General features: G+C 31.3%; 1 protein-coding gene across 3 annotated transcripts in view; it reads right to left on the bottom strand.

The window, feature by feature from the left end:
• Positions 1 to 27,328, bottom strand: part of LOC142331063 (tetratricopeptide repeat protein 27) — a 97,600-nt gene that overhangs the window by 12,685 nt on the left and 57,587 nt on the right. For all 3 annotated transcript variants that reach the window (XR_012757881.1, XM_075376711.1, XM_075376712.1), the window contains exons 11-16: positions 22,791 to 22,964; positions 15,606 to 15,758; positions 11,608 to 11,769; positions 5,614 to 5,784; positions 4,516 to 4,708; positions 637 to 737 (exon numbers count right to left, since the gene is read on the bottom strand). Coding sequence is in view for 2 of the 3 variants with exons in the window: in XM_075376711.1 (XP_075232826.1) it covers positions 637 to 737; positions 4,516 to 4,708; positions 5,614 to 5,784; positions 11,608 to 11,769; positions 15,606 to 15,758; positions 22,791 to 22,964 (954 nt within the window). In the remaining variant the exon portion in view is untranslated. The remainder of the gene's footprint in view (positions 1 to 636; positions 738 to 4,515; positions 4,709 to 5,613; positions 5,785 to 11,607; positions 11,770 to 15,605; positions 15,759 to 22,790; positions 22,965 to 27,328) is intronic.

Below are 27,328 nucleotides of genomic sequence, written 5' to 3'. Positions count from 1 at the left end.
TCATGCACGAGGAAAAGTCTGGTTTGTTCCAAACACCTTATTGACATACATATATTAGCACAAAAACAGGCGACTACCACGATAACATGAACCACAGGAACTTTAAACAATGGCTTTCCAAAACCTTTTGGGAAAATTGAAACCAAATTCTGTAGTAGTTCTCAATAACGCACCATACCGTTGTTGCAAATTAGAAAAATTTGCAACAAGTTCCCAAGTATGGGAACTCTTAAAGCAGGAATGTATCATAAATTGTAATTTATAACATAAATGTTTGCGGTTTAGTTTTATTTGTATTTATAACTGTGATACAGGTAACACTTGCGATAATGTCGAACAAAATCAGTAGAATGAACAGTTTACCACCCCTTGCATGGCAGGCTACAATCATTAAAATTATGTTGTGTGGCCTATAATTAAACAATACATCTCTAATATCAGTAAATTTGAACTAACAGTTGCAAAATGTTATTAACAATTTCAAAGCGAACAAGTGCAAACAAATCTTCATGTAGTAGATGTCCGGTATGAGATGGATGGCCACAATCAACCGGCTAGAAATTCCTATATTTATCCTTAGATTACAATGATATTTACTTAGGAACCTTAGTAAGTTATAATAAAAAAATGAGTTACCTTTATAGTAGTAGTCACACCTGTAAGTGAAAATTTAGCCGAGGATAACAAATTCAATTTTTCTTGTGGTAATGAACAATTCTTTGAGCAAATCAAATATGCTGTAACACATAGAAATGTAATAAAATTAAAGAAAAAGAATTTGTATTATCCATAATATAAATAGAAAGATAATTTTATTTTCCAGATTTTACTGCTTAACAACATCTGTACAAACACAGTTTATTTTTTTAATATTAAGAACCATTCATAAATCATTACCATAAACTGAACCCTGTCAACAAAATACACCCCATTACAAAGTAATGGCGTTTCATAACACAATAAAAATTTCAAGGACAAAAATAAAAGAAGAATAAAATGCATGGAGAAAAAGCTCCATTAATAAAACAATTTCTATAGATCATCAAAATTAAACAAGTTAATTGTAATACATAAGATTTTACCTAAGACTTGAAGAAAAAAAGGTTTACACGTTTTCATTCATCATGAATTTTCTTTTAAGCAGTCTGTAAATGTAACTTTATAAATAAATTATATGAAAATAGCTTGAATTCATCTCATTAGGACTGGGTTTTTGGAAAATGGGTCCTGGTTTCTTCTCATGGTAACGGGTCAATTATGATATGTATAACTCATCCAGTATAATGTGATCCAATTATAATGGATTATTCCAAAAATCTGGAAAAAGCATTCTTCAATGTTTCAATATTTTTGGCAAAATGAAGACTCAGTATTATGCTATCCATTCTAGTTAAAAGATTTAACACCGACAAAATTCCTTTTTTTATTTCTTAAAATAAAAATGGTGATAAAATGGATGAGATTTAAAGATATATCATTGACTTATAAGTCTGCGATGAATGAACTGCGGTGATTCCTAAGAAAGCATAAATATTAAGAATTGTACGAAAATTTTAATTGTACAGAAATGAGAGGGAGAAATGTACAGTTATTATTGCTACAGAGTATTGCTAGATTAAAAAAATAATTGTAATGCTAGAAAGTTGTCAGATCATATTCCAGCTGAAATCAGAATTGTACCGCATGTGCAGGATCTGGTGGGGCAGATTTTATTCCTTTTGCCTAAGTTGGTTTGATATAGACTGGATAGCGAGGGATTTGAAGCTAAGCTCAGGAGTAATTGTAAAAAGTTGAGTTAAGTACCAGAAAATAATAAGGATGCATTAGCTCTTTTAAATAAGCTATATAAGTCAACTGTTAGTAGTTCAGGAAATAAAGGTTGTGAAGAAAAGATATTTTGTATAAAGAAATCTCCACTTACCAAAACCAACTAAATTTTTGAACCAACCTGTTTTTTTTTAGAAAATTAAACGTAAAGATAGTTTGATAGCGATTGTAGAAGGATGAATGGTTGCTTGGATATAGCTGTATAGAATTGTAAATACAGCTTAAGAAAAAAAGAGTCTGGACTGTATGCAACAGTATACAAGAAACTTATATATAAGGTGGCGGTGTACTTCCATGGTTTAGGGCAGAAATCTGGAAACATAACAGATTGTGTTACTTAATTAAGAATTATGAGGTTAGGAAGTTCAATACAGCAGCAGAGATATAAGGGACCAGGACAAGTATTTTATGGGTGTTCTTGAGTCAGTGATATTGGGACTGACTGTGGTACCCTATATGTTGAGAATGAATTTTTGAATAAGGATATAGAGCTACGATAAAGTAAATTTGTATTGAAAAAAATCATAACAATAAAGTGCCACGTGAGAATAGGATACTGCAGTGTTCTACAAGGTGAACAACATAAAACCAAAACCATAATGTAACCGCTGCAGAAACGGTAGATTATGTTGGAATGAAATTTTATGAATGATATGGATAAATTAACTAAGAAAAACATAAAGTGTAATTTAAATGTTGCATTTATAAACCTTACAAAGGATGTTGAAAATGGCCACCCTGGGCATCAATGCACTTTTGTCCTCGACTGATCATATTGAGAGTCATCGGAGACAAAACGTTGTTGTCAACTGTGTTAATTTCTCATTAAATGTTCACCTTCAGTTTATCAATATTGTAGGGATTAGGTGCATGTGGCCCCAAAGGAAAAAATCGCAAGTAGACAACTCTGGAGAATGTGGAGCCATTGTCCTATGCTGATAGCTCATTTTCTGCCTCCTTCAATTGTTACACAGTTTTATGACAACATATTTATTTAACATCAGATTGCCAACTTGCGTAATGATTTTTTTAGACCGGCAGTATTCTCCTTTCCATATCTGAAATGACCTGTGGAGCCATAATGGAAAGTTGCCTATTTTGTTTTGTATTTGAAACCAAACCTGTTGTATGCCACTTTTTAACTAAGTCGTGTATGGTACTCTTTAGTGGGATACAGTCATTCGGAAATTTTTCTATGAATACCTGACATGTTTCTTCAAACGATCAAGAATGAATATAGGCCCTCTACTGGATAGGAGAGCTATCCTATCCTGGACTGAATAAGGCATTTTAAAGAAACACAACTGCACTGACACATAATCACCTGACAAACAGCACAAGATCAGTTGTAACATATACATCCACTAGTCACGCTAGTTGTGTGAGAGTCTTTTATAAATAGTGTTGGGTAGCAGTTTCATTTGGGTTCGGTTTTAAGTTGCTCACCCTGTATAATTATGATCTAGAAAACTCTAATAAATCTATTTTAAAAATATTTAAATGGGAAGCTACTGTTTTCCTTGCTACTTAAAAAAGGAGATTATCGGGATGTAAATAAGGTGAGGTTTCTTTCATTCAGTCGCTAAAACTTTCTCAGGTGTATTGTTGAATCGTATAGAAGGATTTTTGACAGTTAAGGAGAATTTAAACAAAAATTAGGTCGGTTTTGGGAATCAGATTTACAGAAGCAAGTGATAATACCTTTTCATTGTAGAATATTATTAAATATAAGTTACTTAAAAGTTTTTTAATAGACTTTAAGTTGGCCTTCTTGACTGGACTGACAATAGTAGTGTTTTTTATAATTTAATAGAAATGGAAGTCTTGTACAGGACTATTAGGGTCTTAAGAAATTTAAAAATGGAGACTACCTGCTTCCAAGGGCATCGGTAAATGGAGGAAAATGTTGTAATGACAAGCAGACAGAAACAAGACTATAAAAAAAAGTTTTTAAGAAAGACATTTTAAAAAACTTTTTTAGTTTATATATACAATATGTATTTTAATTTTTTAAATAAATTCTAATAAAATATTTGTCATTTTCAATTTTTTTTAGAAGTAAAAAAAATACATAAAATGTTTGAAATGAGCTAAAAATAGCTGGCATTCCTAAATTAAAATAAACTACTGGCAGTTCTAGAGGGAGAATCATTAAAATAGCTACCATTTAGGATTTATTTCAAATTGATATAACAACACAAACCACTACAAAGAAATTTAGGAAAAAAATCCTAAATTCTTTACAATAAAGTAGCTCCTTACTTTGTAGTTAAGCAAACATAATTTTTAACTGGAGGAAGAAATGCATTAATACAAAGGAAAGCTATTAGCAGAACTAATTATACAGTTGGCCTTTAAAAATTAGTCGGTCAATTTTAAATATAGAGTTAAGTTTTCAATTAGATTTATAATAGTTTTATTTTCCTCTTTTTAATATTCCACTTTCTTCCTCTTCACTTATTTGTCGATTAAGTTTAAGAAAATCCTTACATTCCAAAACTTAAAAAAATTCTCCTACCAACTAGAAAAAAAAAAATTAAGCCTATTCTCACACTCAAAGATAAAAACTGAAAATTAATTACTAATAAAAAAACTACAACTAATTAATAAAAAAGAGTTTAACAGAAAATTCAAAGCAAACAAACTTAATGTATCAAGTATTATTTATTATTACAACAAAATTATTACCATCGCCTAAGCTTCCACATAATTTTAGAACTTTTAAACTTGATTCGACAGTGGAAAACCATCTACCCTGTGTAGCAGCTTTGTGTGCATGTTGTAAGCATTGTGCAATTTTAAGCTGTGTAGTTCCATTCTGATTCTCATCTGTATTTAATAATCTTGAATAAAGTTGCCATATAAAAGCATTATTTTGAACCTAAAAAAAATAACCATAAAGCATGTTACCTGTTACTAACACAATTTATGTGGTTGTTTATAATACGTACTTTTTATGTAAGTTATTGGGTAACTGAGTATTGCTATTCTTCTTTTCAGAATCTTGATAAACCTTATTAAGAACAAATTCAATCATTTTCATACTTATTTTATTTTATATACTTGAGAGCAATAAATTGTATTTTATAAGAAAATGTTACATTTGTAATCTCTCAATCTCCTTGTCAAACCGTGAACATGTGACACTATGAAATAAGTACATTTCTCTAATCGTAAACCTTTTATCCCAAATATTTATGTAATTTGAATAACATCTAGTCCATTTTAGCCCAAATTAATATAATTTTATCGAATTATTTGCTGACGTTTGTAATGGAGTTGTGTATGTCTGCCTTTCAAAATGGAATCTTCTGAGTTCAAGTACCAGTTGACTCAGTAATTTTCATAAACTGTGTGTAAGCCACGGTTGCGATCATGAATGCATAAATGTAATAACAACATAAATTTTCACGGTTTTTTTTTTTATTCAAATATGAGTGAAATATTTTGATACACAATGATACTTATAACATCACTGTTCAATGTAATCGTGTAATATGCTTAATAAAATGTCAGTATGCTTTAAACATAACAGCATCGTTTATTCCGTTTTGTGTATAATTAACATCATATGCAACAGGTTAAGATAGGTTTCAAAAGTATATAAATATGGTAAATATGAAACTTAGTTTTCTTCTGACGTACAGTTTATCTTATTATTATTATTAATTATGCAAGTTTAAGAATTTGAAATTTAATGTAATTATATCGACAAATTATTCTTTATATAAAATTAAAATAGCGAATTAAAAAACAAATTAACATCAAAATTTGCTACATACAAACCTCACTAGTGATTCTGCCAAATAAAGTTAAAACCATTTTTCTGTGTTCTTTTGAAGGAACTCCATGGCAATCTTTTATATCATTTTCAATAGCTTCTACAACAATTTTTAGTACTTCCTCATCAGCATGTTTACCTTTTAAATCCAAAATTCTATGGTAGGAAGTAACCACCTGTAAAAATAAAATAATAACTATATAACTATAAATGAAAATGATAATAAATATAAAATTTTCCTGACCAAAGTTTTAAAATATTGCTTCTCTTACATAGAAAGAAATCTTTTACATGTAAAATATCTGGTACTTTAGAAATATTCACTCAACAATAGCACTTAAGTCACATTAAACAGCAACTGAAAAATTGGTTAAGCAATGCAATTGTAATCACCTGCTCAAGAAAAGGCTTTTCATAACATACACATAATGATGTACTGCGTGTTTTTATTTTTAGCTGTTATAGTATAAAATATAAGGAAAGTATTTTTAAAAATAAAAAAGACCAATTTGGATATCTGCCTTTCCTGACGTTTGAAGACTGAGTCCAAAAATATAAAAGAGATGTGCGTGTGAATCGGTTAAAAGGGTATCTAAAAATTTCAGACATTTGAGTACTATATTACTCCTGCAGAGCAGCAGTGGAATAATGTACATTTCATTCAACTCGTTACTAGAAATTCAATAAATCTTCAACTCGTTACTAGAAATTCAATAAATCTTGTTATAAGTATTACCGGTTTAATTATTTTCCGCTTGTAACACACTGTTTTCTGCATACCCTGCCAAAAGTTCATTAGAACAATATTAAAATTTCAATCCTGCAAAAATATAATTTCTTACCTTCAACAATAACTCCACGGTGGCAAGTTATAACACTTACTTACCTTTTCAATTCCTGATGAAGAATTAATTTTTTATCGTGTAAAAAAATGTCATAACCAAAATTGTATTTAATAAATTACACTTCCGCATGTTATGAGTAATTTAACGTTCATTGTGTGGTCGAAGCATCATAAAATAGTAAAAAACTGTCTAAAGCGGAATACTATCGAACTAAGAAATTTTTTCCATTTACACCCTTCTTCTAATACATGTTCAGCCATCCTTTTCTTCATCTTGCAATGTTTTACGGATCAAGATTCTGTACATAGGTTTAGAAATTTAGTGAATTTTTAACAATCTGTAATTTATTCTATCAGTTTCTCAATATTACAGTACAATAAATTAATAAACAGTCATTACTATAAAAGTTTAATAGAGTATATTTATTAGCTAATAAATATTGTCGATTACATAATTGGTTAATAAAAAAATATAATAGACCTAAACCTCTAAAGTAACACCTATGCAAAAAACTACCTAAAATAACTATGCCTATGCAAAAATGTATAACACGACTTGACAAACAATGAAAAAACTAAATATTTAACTAACCTATTTTTTTTAAATTCACGTATCTAGTGTAGATTGTTTCATTTCACTGGTGTAAGCAGTTTTTTGAAGTACATCTTTCAGTTCTTGGATTACTTCAAGTTTTGGGCAGTTCTTAATTGCCGCGAATTCTTGACGATTATACATGATTGATAGGGCCTCTGAAAATATTTTAATCTTTATGTCTTTCACAGTCCCACTAGATGTACTAGACCCTTCTATGTGCTCAGCTGGTTCTCAACTTCTTCTTTGTCTTTTCTTCATTATCTACATCGAGAATTAAGTCGGTTACTTTTCTAATTCCTTCTTCTGTTGAAAGTCCATTGTCAAATGTTATTTTGTAGTTTCAGTTTCAACATTAACTTGTCCTCACTACAAAGCATCACGATTTCTTCAGCTGTTTCTTCAACTCCAATTTATTCAGTTGTTACTTCAAAATTTGCAGTTGCTGGAAAACCTGCTTTTACAAAGCGCTTCATTATAGTCTCAGGGCAAATACTTTTACATGATGAGATATCCTGAATATTACATCTGAAACATTAATTTTCTTATAAACAGTTGAGAAATGTTTGAAATGCTGTCAATTTTTGATGCCAACAGCTGAAGGAAAACTTTCTGTAGAAGTATTTAAAAGGGAAAATGATATCCCGATCCATCGGCTGTGTTGACTGATGTTGTGTTTGCTGGAAGCCAAACTAGATTTACATTAGATACACTTATGTAGGGATGGCACGTCACTTCCAAGTCACATCCAAAAAAGGAGCACATTTCTATTCTCATTTTTCATTTTCAGTTTAAATTCATGCAACCACTCCTCCATTATAGCGCTAGTCATCCACGATTTTTTATTGGACTTCCAAACCACTGGAAGTGGATTCCTATTTAAATGTTTAAAACAATGAGGTTTTGCAAATTTTTTGATAACTATTGGTTTCTCTATTTCTCCAGCCAAGTTTTCACAAATGAAAACTGTTAAGTGTTCTTTATACGTTTTCCCGGCAATGCATTTGTCACCGCATTCAGCCAATGTTTTCATTGGAATCATCCTGAAGAACAAACTGGTTTTATCTCCATTAAAATTGCCTTTTACATTACACACCCTTGAATAACTGTAGCGATTTTTTGCTTCAGATCGTCAACAGTTTGCATATTTACATCTGAAGCTTCACCATACATCACTTTATTCCAAACAATGTTATGTTGAAATTTAAAGATTTCAAGTCAGCCATTAGAAGCTTTATATTCAGTGTATTCTAACTTGTTGGCTGTTTCAAGAGCTTCAGTTTGAATGAAAGGTCCAAAAATTGCAATTCCTTTAGCTCTAGGATGCACAAACCACTCCCATACTGCATTGTTGATTTCTTCATTTCCCGTAATTTTCTTTCTCTTTACTACTTCAAAATTTCCTGCCATAACCAAGCACAAATAATTTCATCTTTATGCTTTAAAATGTTATAAATTTGTGTTTTACCACATTTAAATTTAATGACCAGTTGTTTCACTGATAATTTTTCTTTTTCGTGAGCTTCAAGTACTTTAACTTTTTCACTTAAAATAACATTTTGGTTTTTAACATATTGAAATAAAGTAAACAAGAAGATAAAGGAATAAATAAGATAAATAAATAAATAAAGACACTAGAAACAAAACTAACACAAGTAGACACAAAACTCAAAACAGTGGTTTTTTAAAACGAACAACTGATATTGTTTATGAACGGTAGAATGAAATAACAAACTTTAACTACTGGCTGCAGTTGCACAGTCCAGAATTAGATAAACAACTCAGCACGAGTAGTTTTCACAAAAACAAAAAGGAGTTTGTGACTAACAAAAGGAACCCAATAACTAATCCACTGGAAATCACCATACAATGTACACTTTGGTATTGGGTGCGAGTTACTGGCGATAAATCAAACAAAGGTCAGGTTTGTAATGTACGTCCAGTATTGTGATATAAAATGATGGTAAGGAAAGATCAGGATGGGTTGCTTGTGCAAATATCCGTCGACAAAATACAGAACATAGTTATTTTGATAAAAATTTCTGTTTTAGACAAGGGCAATTCTTGAAAACAGCCTTTTCATGTAGTCTGTTTCTGCGCTGGAAAGGTTTCGTCTTACACATGTTATTTTGTAAACAATTAAGTATGAAATTGTAAGAAATCAGAAAAAATTCCATTTCAACAGTTTTCCATTTTAGAAAGAGTCTGTTTTGGACAGGTTTTACTGTAGTTATAATTGCTTTCACAGCAAAAGTATATTTTTACTTGTGATTTAATAAGAGTAATTTTTTTGCCGGTCATGTTTCATGTTTAATGTTATTTACCAATAATTATCTGCATACAAAGGAGCTATCCTAAATGATTATTTAAATAAAATGAAAAAAAAAAAATATACTAAAAGACTATTTATAAAGCTTTTCTTACAAATCTAAAATTAAATGTTTATTTCAATTGTTTAAACAACAATCATAAATAGCTGATTCTAAAGAAACAGTAAGTGTATGTGTGTATATGTGCATGTGTTGGTGTATATATATATAGTATAGTAATTAGTTGGTAGTTTATATATATATACATATATATGAGGGGAAGTCAATTATTATCCACAATGTAGTTATAAATTTTATTGCAATACAAATAGGAAACTTACATATACATCATTTTTCAACATAGTTCCCTTGCATTTCAACTTATCTTTTATTAAAAAAAAATATATGGCAATAAATGTTTATCACGTGCACAGGTTTTTGAGTGGTTTAAGCATTACCAAGATGGTTGAGAAGACGTTGAATATGATGTTCACCCAGGTCACCCTTCCACATCAAAAACGGATAAAAATATTAAAAAGATTGGTGATCTGATCCGATAAGACCATCGGTTAACTATTCTTGTTTTTATTCAAGGTCCTTGTTCAACTCTGTGAAAAAATAAGAAAAAAATACCCAAATTGTGGAAGAACAAGTCATGGGTTCTTCATCAGGACAACATATACCGGCTCACACTGCATTGTCTGTTAAGAAGTTTCTAGCCAATTATAACATCCCAGTGTTAGACCATCTGCCTTATTCGCCTGACCTAGCACCATGTGACTCGTTGAAGTTGTGAAAGAAAAAGCGGCACGTGTCATAAAAGAGCTCACAGAAGAAGACTTCCAGCATTGTTTCGAACAATGGAAAATTCAGATGGAGCGTTGTAGGGATAGAGGAGGGGTGTATATTAAAGGGGATAATAACTAAATGTATATGTATAAATTTAAAATAAAATATTTTACAGTATTAGTCTTATTATTTAATAGCCGCACCTTATATGCATTTTAATTGCTCTCATTTAAAATGTTTCAACTCAGAAATAGGATATACCGCGTTTAAAAACAATAATTGCAATTGCTGTTTTTTTAAGAGCACATCTTAAAAACAGCAATTGCAATTATTATTTTTAACAGACAGTAACTTTAAAAATTTTGGGGGTGCTAGAAAATTTTTGATTCTCAATGTGGGTGGTCGGCGATAAAATTTGAGAATCAATGTTCTAGATCTTCTTTGACTCCTTTGTGGAATTGTATAGAATTTAAAACTAATTTGTAGAATTACAAAGTGAATTCTTGATTTTATTAAGATTTGTTTTATCAGTCTGGTCTCTGGCAGCCACAATATGTGTCCATAATATGCTAGTCTTCAATATCTCTTGGTATTGATGACTGAATCTGACACAGTGTAGATAATCTTATGGGGAATTATCCACCATTTTCCCTGGACTTGAGTTTGTTCTGAGGACTCTTCTATGTGTTATTTGGGGATTGAACAGGGTTTCAAAGGTATATGTGACTTCAAGTTTTCAAACTGTATTATAATGACTACATTTACTGTTTCTTGATATTGATTTTTTTTGTGCGTGACCCATGTTAATCCTTGGGTTTTTTAAGTTTGATTGTTCTATTCTCAACAGAAGAATTGAGAAAAAAATGAATAAATAAAATAGCAATACACTGCTAAAACATGCATTACAGTGAGAACAATTGGTTAGGCATTAAAAAGCATAAATCTAATTAGAGGCATCCAATGCTCACCCGAACAGCAGTAATCTCTGCATAACAGCAAACGAACTAGAAAAATTTTACTCTTGAATGAAAATATAATTTAAAATAGGTAATCTGTTGAAGAAATGCCATTTTAATATTTTTCTGTAATACTTGACTTAATTGGTACAATTGTAATAAAAAAATTTTGGATTAAAGTAACTACAAATTTAACAATTTATAAATACATTAATTGTTCATGAGTAATTGGTTAACAGCAGTCAAAGGAATACTAAATAGTGTCCAAATCTATTTGGACAATTTTATTTTGATATTCTGGCTCTACAACCTTAGAAAAGTATAAAATACCAGTAAGATTGGATTTTTTATAATTCACATTTATAATAATTTTCTCAGTACATCAGTTCTACCATAAAAACAGTTCTCTCTTAAAAGTAGTAATATAAAAATCTTGGTTTTTTTTTTTACTATACTTTTGTGGACAAAAATTAACTAACGAAAAAATTATATATATATATTAACCTAACCTGTTCAAAATCAGCACAATCAGTACTAACAGCCATCAAGTTATCCCAAACTTTCCAATTTTCAAAGTTGCACTTAACAGCTTCTTTGAGAGCATGATACGCTCTTGCTTTTTGTCCTTGTTTAATATAAGCTTTTGCTAAATTATTCCACGCTTCAAAACTCTAAAAAAATAACAGAAAATTATTAATGAAATATAATAATGGCTTGGTAAAAAGTAACATAGTATACTGGATCCCTTAGTCTCTTTCATTCACAATTCTTTCAACATCTCGAACATCATTAGGAGTAGGATACAGAAAGCTGTTTATGAATAAAGTTAGGCATATAAACACTTAAACAGGAAAACTGTTATCAACCAAAGGAAAACTTTTGTTTTTATTACAATTTATTTATTTTACATATAATTTTATTTATGACAAGTTGGCATTTATTACATACTACTTAATTATCAAATCGTTCTGCAAACTGCTGATGTTGAACCTTTTTACTGTTCCATTTACATACTATAGTTGAGAAACATGTACAGTAAGGAAAATGAACTAAGAAATGGTGAACCATTTGAATACGGATAAGGAAACTGGAGAAAATTAAATATATAAGTAGGATAAAATGTGAAGAAGCAGAAAGGAGAGAGGCGATTAGAAATTTAATCAGAACAATACAGAATAGGAAAAATTAAATAGCTACACAAGCTGAGATAAGAAAGAGAATTGATTAAAATAGAATTAGAAGAAGCTAACTGGGCAAAAGAGATGACAGAAAAAAGTCAAAATTATATGTGAACTAAAACAAACTAGTGACTACCACAAACTTAAAACTTTAGCTGGTAATAGAAGAGAATGGAGGCACACATACTGCAAGGGAACTTAACTGCCTTAAGAGTGATAACCCATTATAATAATGATGATGATGATAAATCCAGGAATATATTTTATCGCAACATTAAGCCAAATTTTCCAATGGAATTTTTTATTATAAAAAGACGATCAAATATTAAACAATTTTACTAAACACACATTCACTACATGTTTATTAATTTTCAAATACTTTTGACACGGTCAGTAGCAGTACACAATTTTCTTCTACTTTGATAATACATGAAAATATATAGAAATGTTTATTAAACTGACAGATACACCTAATGGAATACCTCAAAATAATTATTAAAATCACTTTTATTATACAAGGCATGTTTGGTTTTGAATTTGCCATATATATATATATATATATATATATATACACAATGTAAACCGATGATGGTTGTGTAGCTCAGTTATTTCAATCAATAGTCAGCTGTTAGCAACTATAGTTTAGTCATTTCATCATCATATCGCTTATATTGATCCTTTTATAATGAGCGCTACAATTTTCATAATCCACAAACTATGAAGTACGAGGAGTAAACTGATTTTTGATGGCAAAAAACAATTCTAGTGTTGAAATTCACCGGCAAATTTATGATATTTTATAATGTTACAAATTACGAATGATAATTTGTAATACTTATAATATTTGGGCCAAACATTATGAATGATGCTAATTCATATAATTATGCCTTCAATTTTTTGTACTAGTGTAGTAGGTATTTAATTTTTGTTTGAAATATCAGGAAAACATAATTTTTGCTCTTTTTAATCAGTCATCGCCTTCCTAGACTGCCTGAATGCCCCCAATTTTCTGTGAGCCTTCTACCAACTCCTTGTTAGCCTCCTGTGCCAACAAGGAGGCGTTCACCCACTTTAAGAACGAACATCCTAGACCGAAAAAGTTCAAACAAGAACATTCGGTAAAGAGCCTTACAGCTACTATTTTTGAGGGAAAAAAGGGTGTCCTGTCAAATTTAGCGATTGTGTTATTACTGTGAATGCCAATACATATTGCAAAACATCAAAAAATTTTAGAAGAATAAAAAAAACACGGATATTTTTTTTTTTTAAGATAAGATAAGACATAATTCATAAAACTTATAAGTCGGCTTACATTTTCAATTTGAATGCGTTTAACGATAATGTAAAAACAAGTTTTATATTAATTAGAAGTAGAAAATACCTGTTGTTGAGGTTTGAGGTAAAAATATATTTTTCAGATAGAGACCTAAGGAACTTTTTGTTTTGGGGAAAAAGAAGCTGATTTTCCATTTAGCACTTCCAGTATCTGTGTATTCTTTTATATACTTGCACACAAAGAATTCAAAAATTCTCTATAGATTACTTTCTTTAAATAAAAAATATTCCACCTTAAAAATACTGTAGTAAATCTTCCTTTTGATCCCCAGGCACCATAATGCCTTTCCTCCTCATACATAATATGAAATTTATTTTGTAAATGAGAATCATACCGGCCAAGAAAGGCTGTAATGTAAGAAATTGTTCTCTCTCTCTCTCTCTCTCTCTATATATATATATATATATATATCATTGCTTCATTCAAGTATAGTCATGCAAGGTGGCTTAGATAAAGGTTATGTCATTATTTTTCATGTGTAACATATTCTATGTGCTATCAATGCGAACTATCGTTATTATCAAATCTACTTGTAATTAAATACTACTTCAGAATTATAAAATTATGTATGTCACAAACATTAATGTGTTGGTTAATAACATTTTATATACATTTTAGCAACTTTCGAGAATGTTTTTTATTGTATTCCATTGACCCTTTAAACTGCACAAACTTCTAATTCATTTGGAAAATAACAATTTTACTGAGACAGTTTATTTATGTTGCATTATTTATGTAACATATTTTATGTTACATAATTTTTCATGCGTTAGATTATTGCTGTTGTTAATAATTTTAATCGATGTTAAATATTGTTTTGCTCAATCAAGTAATATATTATTTTTCACAAATTAGGAAAAGGAAGTCATTAACATGAGAATGGCTAAGAAACTTATGTATTTTCAAGAAAGCTCTCTTACTAAATAAACTCTACTTATATGATTACTTATTACAATTTGCTTATATTATAATTAACTCCTTCATTTAATTTAATGTAATTTGTTAATCGCAGATATTAATTCTTATTTATTCTTGAACTGAATTCTCATTACTTTTCTTAATTTAATCTAACGAAAATAACTCCTGAAATGAAGTTACGTTTTTGGACTTCTTTGTAATTAATATTGTGATTTGATCTAGCAATATTTTTTTGCTTTTGTATTCAATCTTGTTGTTTGAATAATATTGTATTTAGTTATTTAAACTGTTTTTAGACGCGTTAATGCAAAAGATTTTCAAAATGATTATTTGAAATATGTATATTTATGTATTTATCACTTATCATCATAACTGATATGTTGTTTCAGCCGATATTACTTGTTTAATTTCTGTAAAGAATTAATTTAAGTTCATTTATTTTTGTAATTCATTTATTTTTCTTTTTAAGTATATGATTGTAAAAAAGGCTGATTTTGTTTTCAGGCTTTGTTTAATTGTATATTTTCACATTATTAGCTTATATGCAATTTATTTGTGTGATAATTAAAGTCCAATTTCTTTTGGCAAATACGAGCTGTGTGTCATTTTATTTTTGTTAATTTTTTAATAAATTAATTTATTTTTATTAAACTGCTGAACCATTTGAAAAATCTTTGCAACATTTTATTTAAAATAAAATTAAAAGATTTTCTTTTACGGTAACAATATTACTTTGTCGATGAATTAATAAATAATATGATTTATTTGCAAAAATGCAGAATAGGCATCCTGTTCAAAGTATACGTAAATATACGTTTAAGTAATTTTTAATAGAGGTTTCTGAATTGTAAATTATTTTTTATATTTAATATATTCATCTTACCGTTATTTTAAATGTATGTATTTTTTAATAATTAATATAGACTTTAAACATATCTATTTTTTACTTTATAATGTGCTTTTATATTAAATTTGTTTTCTGGTTAAAAAAATGATTGCAATGTCTTTATATACCTACTAAAAGCTATAAAAATACATAAACGAAAATTAAACTGAATTATTAAGATTCATTTACCTCTGGTTCTAATGAACAGTATCGATGATATGCTTTTGCACTGAGTTCCCATTTTTCTGTATCCAAAGCAGCAAAGCCCAAACGAAACCATAAATCAACTTGAAGACTATTAATAGATAATGATTTTTCAAAATAAGCTATACTTTCACCATACTGAAACAAAGAAAATTTTTAATAAATCGCATCTGATATTTATGTACGAAGATAAGAGCGACTAATAATCATGGAATCTATCAAAACAGACCTTTCCAAAACTTTTCTATACATCTTAAGGCGATGTAGAAGCTCCTTATAAACTCTAGTTAGCGTGTGTATGCGTCTATAAATACATACATGCACATACATATCTACCTGTGCTGATTTTTGATAATTTTCTTAAGATAAAATTTTAATAATTTTTCCCCCAAATCATTTTATTACATAAAGAAATAATAATCCATCTATATGAAATCCTAATCACCGCTTTTAAAATGGTAACGGTCGATAATTTAAAGTACTTTAATAACTAAAAAGTAATTTTTTTTCAAAATCTCTAAAGAAATGCAGGTGCATTTGCAGATACACAGGAATTTTCAGGGGTGAAAAACATTAATAAATTATTTATTCCACAAAAAAATGCTTTTAAACTTTATATCAAACTTGTACGATTCAATTTTGAAATTTAGCATTTTTAAGAAATATAGGAACTATTATTTTTTTAAATTTTATGACTTTGATTGTGAAATTGCCGGCAAGTGCTAAAAGTATAAGCAAGAATAGTATGCTACATGTATGTACTGTACGTAGTACTTAATAAAATAAAAAATAGATAAATAAAATACACTGCTAACTTTTTAAAAAATTTTCTTTGTGCGATTAATCTGCAACATGAATAACTGGGAGTTAGCAGTACAAGCACGTACATAATATCTTTTGAAAATAACAACATTAATTCTAATAAGCGTACTTTCCAACTAAAGATTTAAAAATTTACTTTTTATCAAATTGATTTTTCATAACTCACCTATTTGTCAACCTAATTTTATTTCAATTGCGTAAAATAATTTAATGAAACATTCCCTTTACATATACGAGGCATATTCATAAATTAAGGGTCGTTTGGTCATTAAAAAAAATTAACTTGCGAGAAAAGGTTTTTACTTACAGTTTTTTCCCCATCTGTGCTGCACCTACGGTGTCGTATCACTCAGCGCAGAAGGGTATCCCTTAACTCAAATGAATCTCCTCACCTACCAGCAGTATGTCCAGCATGACAGGTCGGATCATTTCTGTTCTTTTTAGTGCCACTGGCAGTAATGGGGGAAACTATCTCTGGCTCCCACACAATTCGGTCTTTTCTTTCTATTTAGTCACATTCTAATGATGGAAACGATCTGCAGCGCCTCCCACCGGTTCAGTCTATTCATTACTTTCCCCAACATCCCAAGAACCCATCAGCTTAGGGACTCCAGAGTCTCCTGGTTCATCGCTGCTGCCCATCCATACATGCACAGATGAACAACAACTCCACGGGAGGCTGTCCATCACCCCTCTCACCACTTGGTCGTTCCATTGAAGTATAGCAATTATGTAGTCCCTTACCACCTCGAATTCACGCTTTCCCCGAAGCATGACAGATATTATGTTAACTGTAATCCTTCCCACACATTCCTCACATCTCTGTCTTTCCTGAATCCAGTTGCAGCAATGGAAAGCCACACGTTCAGGTGCGTGGTCACTACAATTTGGACATGTGGGATCATCCACTCGTCTTCTGCCATATAGGTAGGTTCTAAAGCACCTGTGGGCGGTCAGGAATCGAGTGATTCTGCAATACAACTCACTGAACTCCCTCCTGACCAATGATTTGATGTCATGGATAAGGTTATAGGTCCAACATCCTTTGCTAGGTCAGTCCCAGCACGTCTGCCACTCAGCCATCATTTCCTGATATGCTGTTCCTCTCTCCATCACTTCATACGTCTTGACACATTGTCTAGCTAACTGTTGTATTGGAGGAACTCCCACTATTACCATTATAGCCTTGGTCGACATGGATCATACGCTGATGCAACTCTCAGCGCTATTTTCCTTACATCCTCTCCATCAGTCTTCTGTTGTGTTCCATTTCAAGAGCTTGGGACCATACTGGAGCACCATACAATAACACTGAATTTATTATGTGTATATACAACTTCTTTTAGAGATTCAAAGGGCCCCTTGTATTACTCAACAACCTATTAAGGTTCTTAACCATTTCTTCCGCTCCCCTGCAAGTCTCTTTGATGCGATTGGTAAAAGAATGCCTGCAATCCATCCAAATACCTAAGTATTTGACTGTATCCAACAGGCATATTGAGAAATCTGACACTGTGACTTCGATTGGCGTTAATCGTCTGTGTCCTGCCATAACTAATAGCTTCAATTTTTGGGGCGATATATGAAGACCTCTCTCCAATATCCACTCATCACCATCTCCATAGCAGTACTAGCTGTCTCCATTATTCTTTCTTCTGTCCTTGTGATAACGACCAAAGCAAGGTCATCCACGAATGCGACTGAAGTAACCCCCTCCGGGTACTCCATCCTGAGCATCCCATCATATATGAGATTCCATAAAAGGAGGCGCAAGGCAGAGCCTGGGCATCCCGCACGCAGACTGAACTTGAATCTTCAACTTACCCATATTATATATGAGAACTCTGGTTTGCAAGTATTTTTGGACAATCTGTCATAAGTAGTCACTAATTTCTTTCTCTTTCAAGGCAGCAAAGATAGATTTTCACTTCAGTGAATTAAAGGCATTGTGAACATCAATAAAAACTACAGCTGGGATGCTTCGAGTATGCCATGTCCCAGAAGCTGCATATTCTACTATCGCCATGACCTCCTTGGCTGTATCTATAGTCATCTGTCTGCTCTAAATCCAAATTATTTCTCACTTAAGTCACCTCGGTCTGCAATCTCTTTCGTTAATCTAGCCACTAGCATACGCTCAAATAGCTTATATAGATTATTAACCAGACATATTGGTCTGTATGAGCTCAGGGCATTTCCTAATCAGGCGAGCCTTTTTCCATGACAAGGGAATATAATCATAATAGAGCATATGATTCATTACATTAAGAAGTGTCACCAAAGTGACCCCAACCAGAATACACACAATCTCAACCGGGACAGCATCCGGTCCTGAAATGTTATGGAGCCTCATTTGTTTTCCTGCACTAATTAGTTCATGTACTTCAAATAGTATTATTTCTTCCGCAACTATCTGCTCTCTTCTAGGGTCCTCTTACTTAGGAAACAGCACCTCCACACAATCACGAACCTCTGTTTCCACAACCAGGTAACCTGTGTTCCAGCCTGCCTGTGACCACCCAGAACCCCTGGCCACAGAGATCCTGGTCAACGCTCTTGTATAATACTCCCCAGCTCTTGTCTTTTGCATTCTTAGTGGATAGCTTATATTCTGATCTGGTGTTGACATATACTTGATGAGCGTCTCTACTGGAATCCAACATCATTAGATCTCCTCACGCATTGGTACATTCTTCTTGATGCCGAAACTCTCCGACAGAGGATTTCCAAATCTTCTGACCACCAGTACATGTGCTTATTTGCTGGTCTACAAACCTGTACTCCAGATTTTGTGCATTCGTCTGACACAATATCTACGAGTTCAACCGGATCTGTCACCTCAGCTAATCTGTACTGTATTGCTTCTACGAATTAAACCCCGCCTTGGATGTGATCATTCTTGGTGTGGAATGACTATGAGCCTGTACCTTCATTTCATACATAATGATCAAAAGATCAGAAAAAGGCTCATCCTCTAATATTATCCAATTAAAATAGCTCCTGGTATGTTCTTCAGTTATGAAGGCTAGGTCTACGGCAGATTGTGATGTACCCTGAACAAATGTCGCTCTCCTTCCTGGTTAATCCACTCGAGTCTCATATTATGTACGGTATCACTAAAATGTAGACCTCCTAATGTTCTGCAAATTTCCAGCAAATTCCAGGGACTTTGCATTAAAGTCCCCTGCCAGCAAGATGCTCTTCCCTCTATATCTCTGGATTTCATCCCCTAATATGTCCAGAAAATGAATATATTCTTCAACATCCATATTTAGGAAGTGGTAGCACGAAATGATGGTGAGATCTCTAACGTCAACTCAAACAAATCCCCAGCCACTGCCATGACTGATTGCCAGAATCCTAGATCACAGGAACCCAATTGCCGCCATAACATTCCTATCTGTCAGCCAATAATCTCCTATAGTTGAGGTCTCAATTGGTTCTGATATCAGCAAAACACTATATCCTTTTCCACACAATCAAAACACGAACCCTTCTTGCCCTCCACATACCTATAAGCAGCTCATGGCCAGTGTTTTACTATCAAACCCACGACCTCATCATCCTCGACACCATTGTCAAGCTGCCGTAAAATCTAATTATTCTCTGACTTTGCATCAGTCTGTGTTGCAGTCTCCTGAGTGCCTATCTCCATTGATGACAAGGCCGTCTTAAATCCAGCTATCTGCTTAACTATACCATATATATCTGATTCTACATTTTTAATTTCTTTCTTTGTATTTTTGTCAATCGACTTATGCAGAATTTGAGCTGCTGCCTTCAATTTACATATCCACTCAAATTCATTGTCCAGCACTCTTTCCTCAGTACTAGGAGGACGCCATCTCTTCCAGTCTTCCCTAGCCCTATTATCACCAGTCTCCAATACTGGCATAGCAACCATAGCCAATGGTAATGTAACTTCAGCTGCAACGCAACCTCTGCACTCTCCTTGCTGGTCAATGCATCTCCTCTCACCAGAGAACGATCCAGAACCTTCCCCGGCTTAAATGGGTTTCCATCCATATTCTTCGACTTCCTCGGCTCCAGGAGAGAGATGAAAGCTCGGCAAACTCAGATTCAGAATCAGCGCCAAAAATTCTTTAATTTGAGACCCACTCAACTATGATGGCAGGTAGGGTGTAGGGGGTTTTGGGGGGAGGTAAAATGTATCTCTTCAGAAAAGAAATAAAACATTTGGAGGGTCGAGGAAATGTATCCCCAAAAAAAAGAATAAAAAATTGGAGGGGTCAGGGGTCAAGAGGCCCAGATCAATGAAGATCCAGAGGGGGTTTGGTGATAGGGTGACAGGGTAAGGAAATACAGCATGAAAGGTAATCCTCCTCTTATAACTATACTGAGGACTTAAAAGATTTCCTCTCACCTGAAAAATTGTTGAAAAATATTCTAATCATTGCTTATGTCTTCAAATGACCCGAACACTTCTAAAGCAAGAACTCTAAAAAAGAACTTTAGTGCCAATGACAATAAAGTCAATTTTCTAAAAATCTTTATAAAATGTAAGTCCACTATCCAAAATCATCAAAAATTTAAAGGCATATCCACTAAACAATCACCAACACTCTCCAATCGTCCAAATCACTAAAACACCAAAAAAAAATCAACCAAAAGAGCAAAATTCATGGCGCAATCAACAACACATCAATACTGAACGAAGGAGTCTCTTATTCAACTAATCTCAACAGTTTTGGTTTACTACATATCTACTTCACTTTTCCACATAATTACCATTCAGTTCTAAGCACTTTTCATAACACTGCACCAGTTTCTTTAACCCACAGAAGTTCATCACCAAGGAATTGAACCATTTGACGCCAGTCTTGAGTTCGTCGTTTTCATGCCGTTGTCCACCAAGCCACTTTTTCAAATGCAAGAAGAGGAAGTAGTTGCTAGGTATAAGGTTGGGGCTATATGGAGGGTGGTTAAAAATTTCCAACAAAAATTTTTAATCTTCTTCTTGGTTAAGACAGCGGTATGAGGACATGAGTGGTGAAGGAGGATTACATCGGACAACAGTTTCCCATGTTGTCGATTTTGGATCGCACGTCTCAGTTTGGTGAGCATTTTGCAGTACACGTCAGCTGTAATTGTTGAAATCAACCAAAATGACACCCTTTTTGTCCCAAAAAACTGCAGCCAATATTTTTTGACTCATGTAAGGAGATTGTTTAAACTTTTTCAGTTTTGGGGAAATTGAATGGTGCCAGTGCATTGACTGTTGATCCGATTCTGCAATAATGTAGGATATCCATATTTTGTTGCCCATAAAAATGTGGGAAAACAAATCATCTCCATCTGTCGATAGCGGTTCAAAAGCACTTGTCCAATGCACATTCTTTGTTCTTTGTGTTGGTAGGTGAGCATTTTTGCTATCCACCTTGCACACAATTTTTGATATCTGAGCTTTTCTGTGACAATTATATAGATGGAGGTGTGTCCAACATGCAGAAATTCATCAGCCAGAGCACTAATTGTCAATCGCAGTTTTTGGTTCACTGTTCAACAATTTCGTCGACTGAATAGTGGGCCTGCCACTCCGCTGTTGTTATGCACATTTGTGTGGCAATTTTTAAAGTCTCGACACCACTGTCGAGACTTTAAAAATTTATATGCAAATTTTTTAGATGAAAACTGCTGGAGTTACTCATCTAAATTTTTGAAATGGTTTGGACAACCTGTAACATGGTAAATGGTACTTTCTCTTACTTAACCAGAAGAATTAATATAAAAGTTCACTCCTTTTAAAAATATGTTTAAAATAATTATATTGTAAGTAAACATGAAATTACATTTCATACTTCAGCCATTAAGACTTCCAAAAACTCTCTGAAGAACAATTTCAAAAAACTTTGAATTTCTAATAACAAATTTCTTTATCCTCAAATTTTTTTTTTTAAATTTTTAATCATTATTTCTGAAGCAACTGGAGGACAGATTTATCTCATTTATTATAAATTACAAGCAACATGAAATGGTTATTGAAATAAATTGGAAAACAAGGTTACATTTACAATCAGTTCTCAAAAATGTTATATAAAATCTAAAATTAGATGGCCATTTCTATTGTTAAATAACCATCATCAAAAGACACTGACAAAAGAATTGTATCTACTGATGATGATTGTTTAACAATCAAAATGGTCATCTAATTTTAGATTTTAAGTAACATATTTGTAAGCAGCTTTTGTATTTAGACTTGTTTTCCAATTTATTTCCAACTTATTTTATTTATTTATTTATTTTCCATTTATTTTAAATGGAAAAACTTAAATACTAGTTTATAATACAAAAAAATAATGCAACCATGGTAAGACACACTTAGTTTACCTGTTTTCTATTGAAATAATAATTTCCCCAATGTCGTTGAGATTTGGCACTCTTCTTATCAGATAACTCCCATGCTTTTTTATAACATTCAATATCATCTGTTGCATCACCTAACATGCACCATAATTTAACAGTTTCCTTCTTTTGCATTTCTTGTCTAATAATTTCAGCTGCCTGTAAAAAAATTAATAAGCAAGAATAGAAGTAAACATGGATATTTATAAAACCCATATTCCTCTGTACCAATATATTATATTTTTTTTTTTATAATTAAAAGCCAATTTGCACAACCCAAGCATAGAATTGCACAGTAAATGAAATGATACTTACCTTACTTTTTTTTCGTTATTCCAACAACACTTTCATGGGATTCCACATCATCAGTTGAATATAAATTATATAAAATTACATATCAAACGTAAAATTTTTTTAGATTAAAAATTAAAATATTAGAATTCATATATAATTCAAATCATATATGCAAAATATGAAGTCAGATAAAATAAGTACATATGTATAAATATAACGTCAATTAAGAATTAAAAATTAAATTAAATTTAAAAATAAAATAATTATAAAATTAACATATTTAATAAACAGAGAAATAAATTTTTTAGATGTTAGTATCAAAATTAACACAAATAATCAATTTATAATGTCAGTATATAGGAAACCCACACCAATAAAACCACAATATATAGAAATTCAAATCATCCATGGCCACACAAAATTAGTACATAGACACATATAGGTAACAGAACAATTGATTACACACAATATAATAAAAATAAAGAAAATTAAACAAATAAATAGATATTATAAAACAAATTGCTAAACATAATGGTTATAATGTTTCTTTAATTGATAATATAAACAAAACACAAATTTCAAAAATTAATACAACTCTTATACCTATAAATGATACACAAAAAATTGACAAAGTATATTTAAAATATTTATACACACTAATAATGTAGTTGAAAATATAACTTATATTTATGATAAAAGTAAATTTAAACCGGCATACAAGACAAACAATCATGTAATAGAATATTTAAAAAATAACAATCACACTGACATATATAATTTATAAAATAAAATGCAATGATTGTAACCATATATATATATAAAATTAATAGGTTTTTAAAACTAGATTTTTAGAACATATTAGAAATTATAAAATTATAAAAATGGTAATTTTTATAATTTATAACACACACCTGGTGTGTGTTGCCTGGCAAGAAAGTTTTACCTATACTTAATGAGCTACCAGAACCAATTAATAGTTTAGTTTTAGGATCTCATCCTTTGTCAAAACATTTTCTCAATAATGTTGGAAAATGCAATACTTTATTTCAGGCGACTCCTTTTAGTGCTTAACAAACTGCAGAAGGGAATTTTATGCCTATGTTTAAAATTCAAGGTCAAGTTTTCAATCACACAGGAAGTTTATGCTAGCACCTGGTGTCGATCATCAGTTTTTGTAAATTTACTTTCTTTCTGATGCCGATCAAACTTCTCTTCATACTAATATTGTTCCAAACTTGAAGAAGGAACTAATAACAGCACTCCAGCAAATTTTGCTGGAACATAATAATTTGATCAGAGAGTATAAATGCAATATTGACAATATACCTTTGAGTAACGCGGAAGATTTTAAATTCATAATTCATGCTGATTGTGTACCTGTTAATCAGCATAGGGATCGCTACAATGCTCCAACTACTAACGAAGTTGCTGTTTTACTGGTCAATGAAGATAAAGGAACTAGATATATAATCTTATGATGTCATGACGGCCAAATGCAACGTGTGTCTGTGCTTCATTGCTCTTAAGATCCTTTACAATATCCCTTCCAATTTTCGAGGGAGAAGATAAATATTATCTAACTATTCCACTAAGTAATAATGAACAAAATAAAAGTTTTCTGCATGCAATTTTATGCTTATCAACTTACGGTTCGAGATAACATTGACGGTTTTTTACATTATAACAAAAATTTATTTAATCAATATTGTGTTGACATGATGGTCAAAATGATCACTGAAAGATTAGCCTTTGTTCGTAATAACCAAAAAAGATTATATGCTGATGATCATAACCATCTTTGAGATACCGTGCAACAAAACACCAATGTTAATGCTGCCATGGGTCAACGTGTCATAATTCCCTCATCTTTCACTGGTTCACCATGGTGTATGCATGTGAAATCTCAAGCTGCTATGACATACATACGTAAATATGGGCATCCAGATTTATTTACAACTTTTACATGCAATCCTGAATGGCCAGAAATAAAAAATGAACTATTCACTAGTCAAAAATCTACTGTTTAACAAAAAAGGAAATATTTGGTTTGGTCAACAGCTATGTGCTACATGTTGAGTAGCAAAAACGAGGCTTACCTCATTATCACATATTGATATGATTAGTAACTATAATATGACCTGACGAAATTGATCTTATCATATCTGGTAAACTCCCTGATAAAAATGTTGACCCATTATTATATGACATTGTTTGTAAAAATATGTATCATAGACCAAGCGGTGATATAAATAGTTCATCACCATCCATGATAAATGGAAAATGTTCAAAAAAGTATCCTCGAATGTACATCTGCAACACTGAAACTCCAAACGACGGTTAGCCAACTTATCATAGAAGAAGTCCAGAGGACAGAGGTCATACAAAAACTTTAAACATGCAAGTTAACACATAACTGATATTGATAATAAATGGATCGTTCCATTTCCGATCATTGATGTTATTCAGGAATGCCTTAAATCACCCTTATAGAAATTTGCCCTTGCTATTAACTTAAGAACTAATATGAGAGTTCATCTTGGGGGGAGGGGCTGGCGATGCTAACTTTTCCTTACAACTATTAAATACTGGAAATAGGACTCTTCCTTACAATGATTGTTACATTTCTGTTAATGAAAACATTGGTACCACTGTGCATACAATGTGTAAGAACTCATGTCCAGTATCTATCCAGAAATTAGTAAGCTTTTATAAAAACTGTGAGTGGCTTTGCAAAAATTTATATAACTTTCTCCTTACGGTATAAATGCATAATAAGAAAATCCACTTTGAAATTCCGAGTTTAACGGGTTAAAATGGACTAACAATAAAATTATTTATTTATTTTTTTTATTTCTCGGTAACAGGCATAGATATCAACTTAATTTTTGGTGTGAGTAATCTTAATATGAATATCTAAAAATTTATGTCTACATTTTTGAAATTCAGAGATTAAAAGTGTTAAAATGGATTTTTGATTTTTATAACCCGGTTATTTTTTTTTAATTTCTCGGTAACAAAAGAAGAAATCAACCAATTTCTAGATGTTTGAAATTTGATCTTGAAAAGAGATGAAGAAAGATAAAACAAAATTTGAATAATGATTGTAAATTTTCCTAATCCCAACTATAGTAAACTATACATATTATATGTAAACTATACATATATATTTTACAGATATTGAGAGAAAGGATTTGTTGTTTTCATGTATATGAGAGATTTAATTAATTTTAAAAAAGAGACACAAAGAAAGATTAAATAAAACTTTTGATAAGAAAATAAATCAATTAAGTAAGTAATTATAACAATAATAAGTATCACAATGCAATACAAAATTTATTAACAAAACGTAATAACCTAATTCCCGTAACAGTTACCAAAAACAAGAAAATGAATTAAATGACAATGTTAAGAACTTTACTAATATATATTTTTTTTGATAATAATAAAATTTTAATAATCTTATACACTTTTAAATTGAGTTTAAATGATAGTAACAAGTATATAATTAAAAATATCCCAATTGATACGGAAATTTCAGAAAACATGTGGGAACATACAGACATCTGAAAAATTAAAATACAGAAAGATACTCGTATTAAATTTTATAACACGACTGCCATCCCCACTCTATTATATGGTGGCAAATTGTAGATACACACCAAAAAGTTTGATAGCAGAATTCAGGTGGTGGCGAAGAGGATTTTACATAGTGTATATGGTTGCACATGAAGGGATAGGATCAGGAATTAGGATATACAAAGAGAGGTTTCAGTACAACCATTATATGATAGAATAAAACGAAATAGACAAAGGTAGTGCAACCACTCGGGTAGGATGACGTGAGAGAGAATACCTTAGCTTATCAACCTGTAGGAAGAAGAGATGTGGGGAGACTAGGAAAAGATGGTTACCGGAATAGATCTAGACAATCTAATCCCTGTAATGAAGAAAAAGAAGAAGTAAAAAAGAATATAAACAAACGATAACAAAATTTGAGGTTATCAAACTAAAAAAATAAGCTTAATAATAAAATCGAACAAGACTAATACACCAATTATTATGTAAGTATAAAGAACTTATGAATAATTACATTGAAGAAAATGATTTCAAACAAATATTTGAAAATTGTAAAAGATTTAATACCTAAATGTATGCCAATACAGTTATCACTCAAGACTATATCCATATATACACCACCCCCAAAACTTACTGGATTACCAAAAATTACA

This window comes from Lycorma delicatula, chromosome 10 (assembly GCF_047948215.1).
Source record: "Lycorma delicatula isolate Av1 chromosome 10, ASM4794821v1, whole genome shotgun sequence".
NCBI lineage: Eukaryota > Metazoa > Arthropoda > Insecta > Hemiptera > Fulgoridae > Lycorma > Lycorma delicatula.
This window is presented reverse-complemented; position numbering and strand designations above follow the sequence as displayed.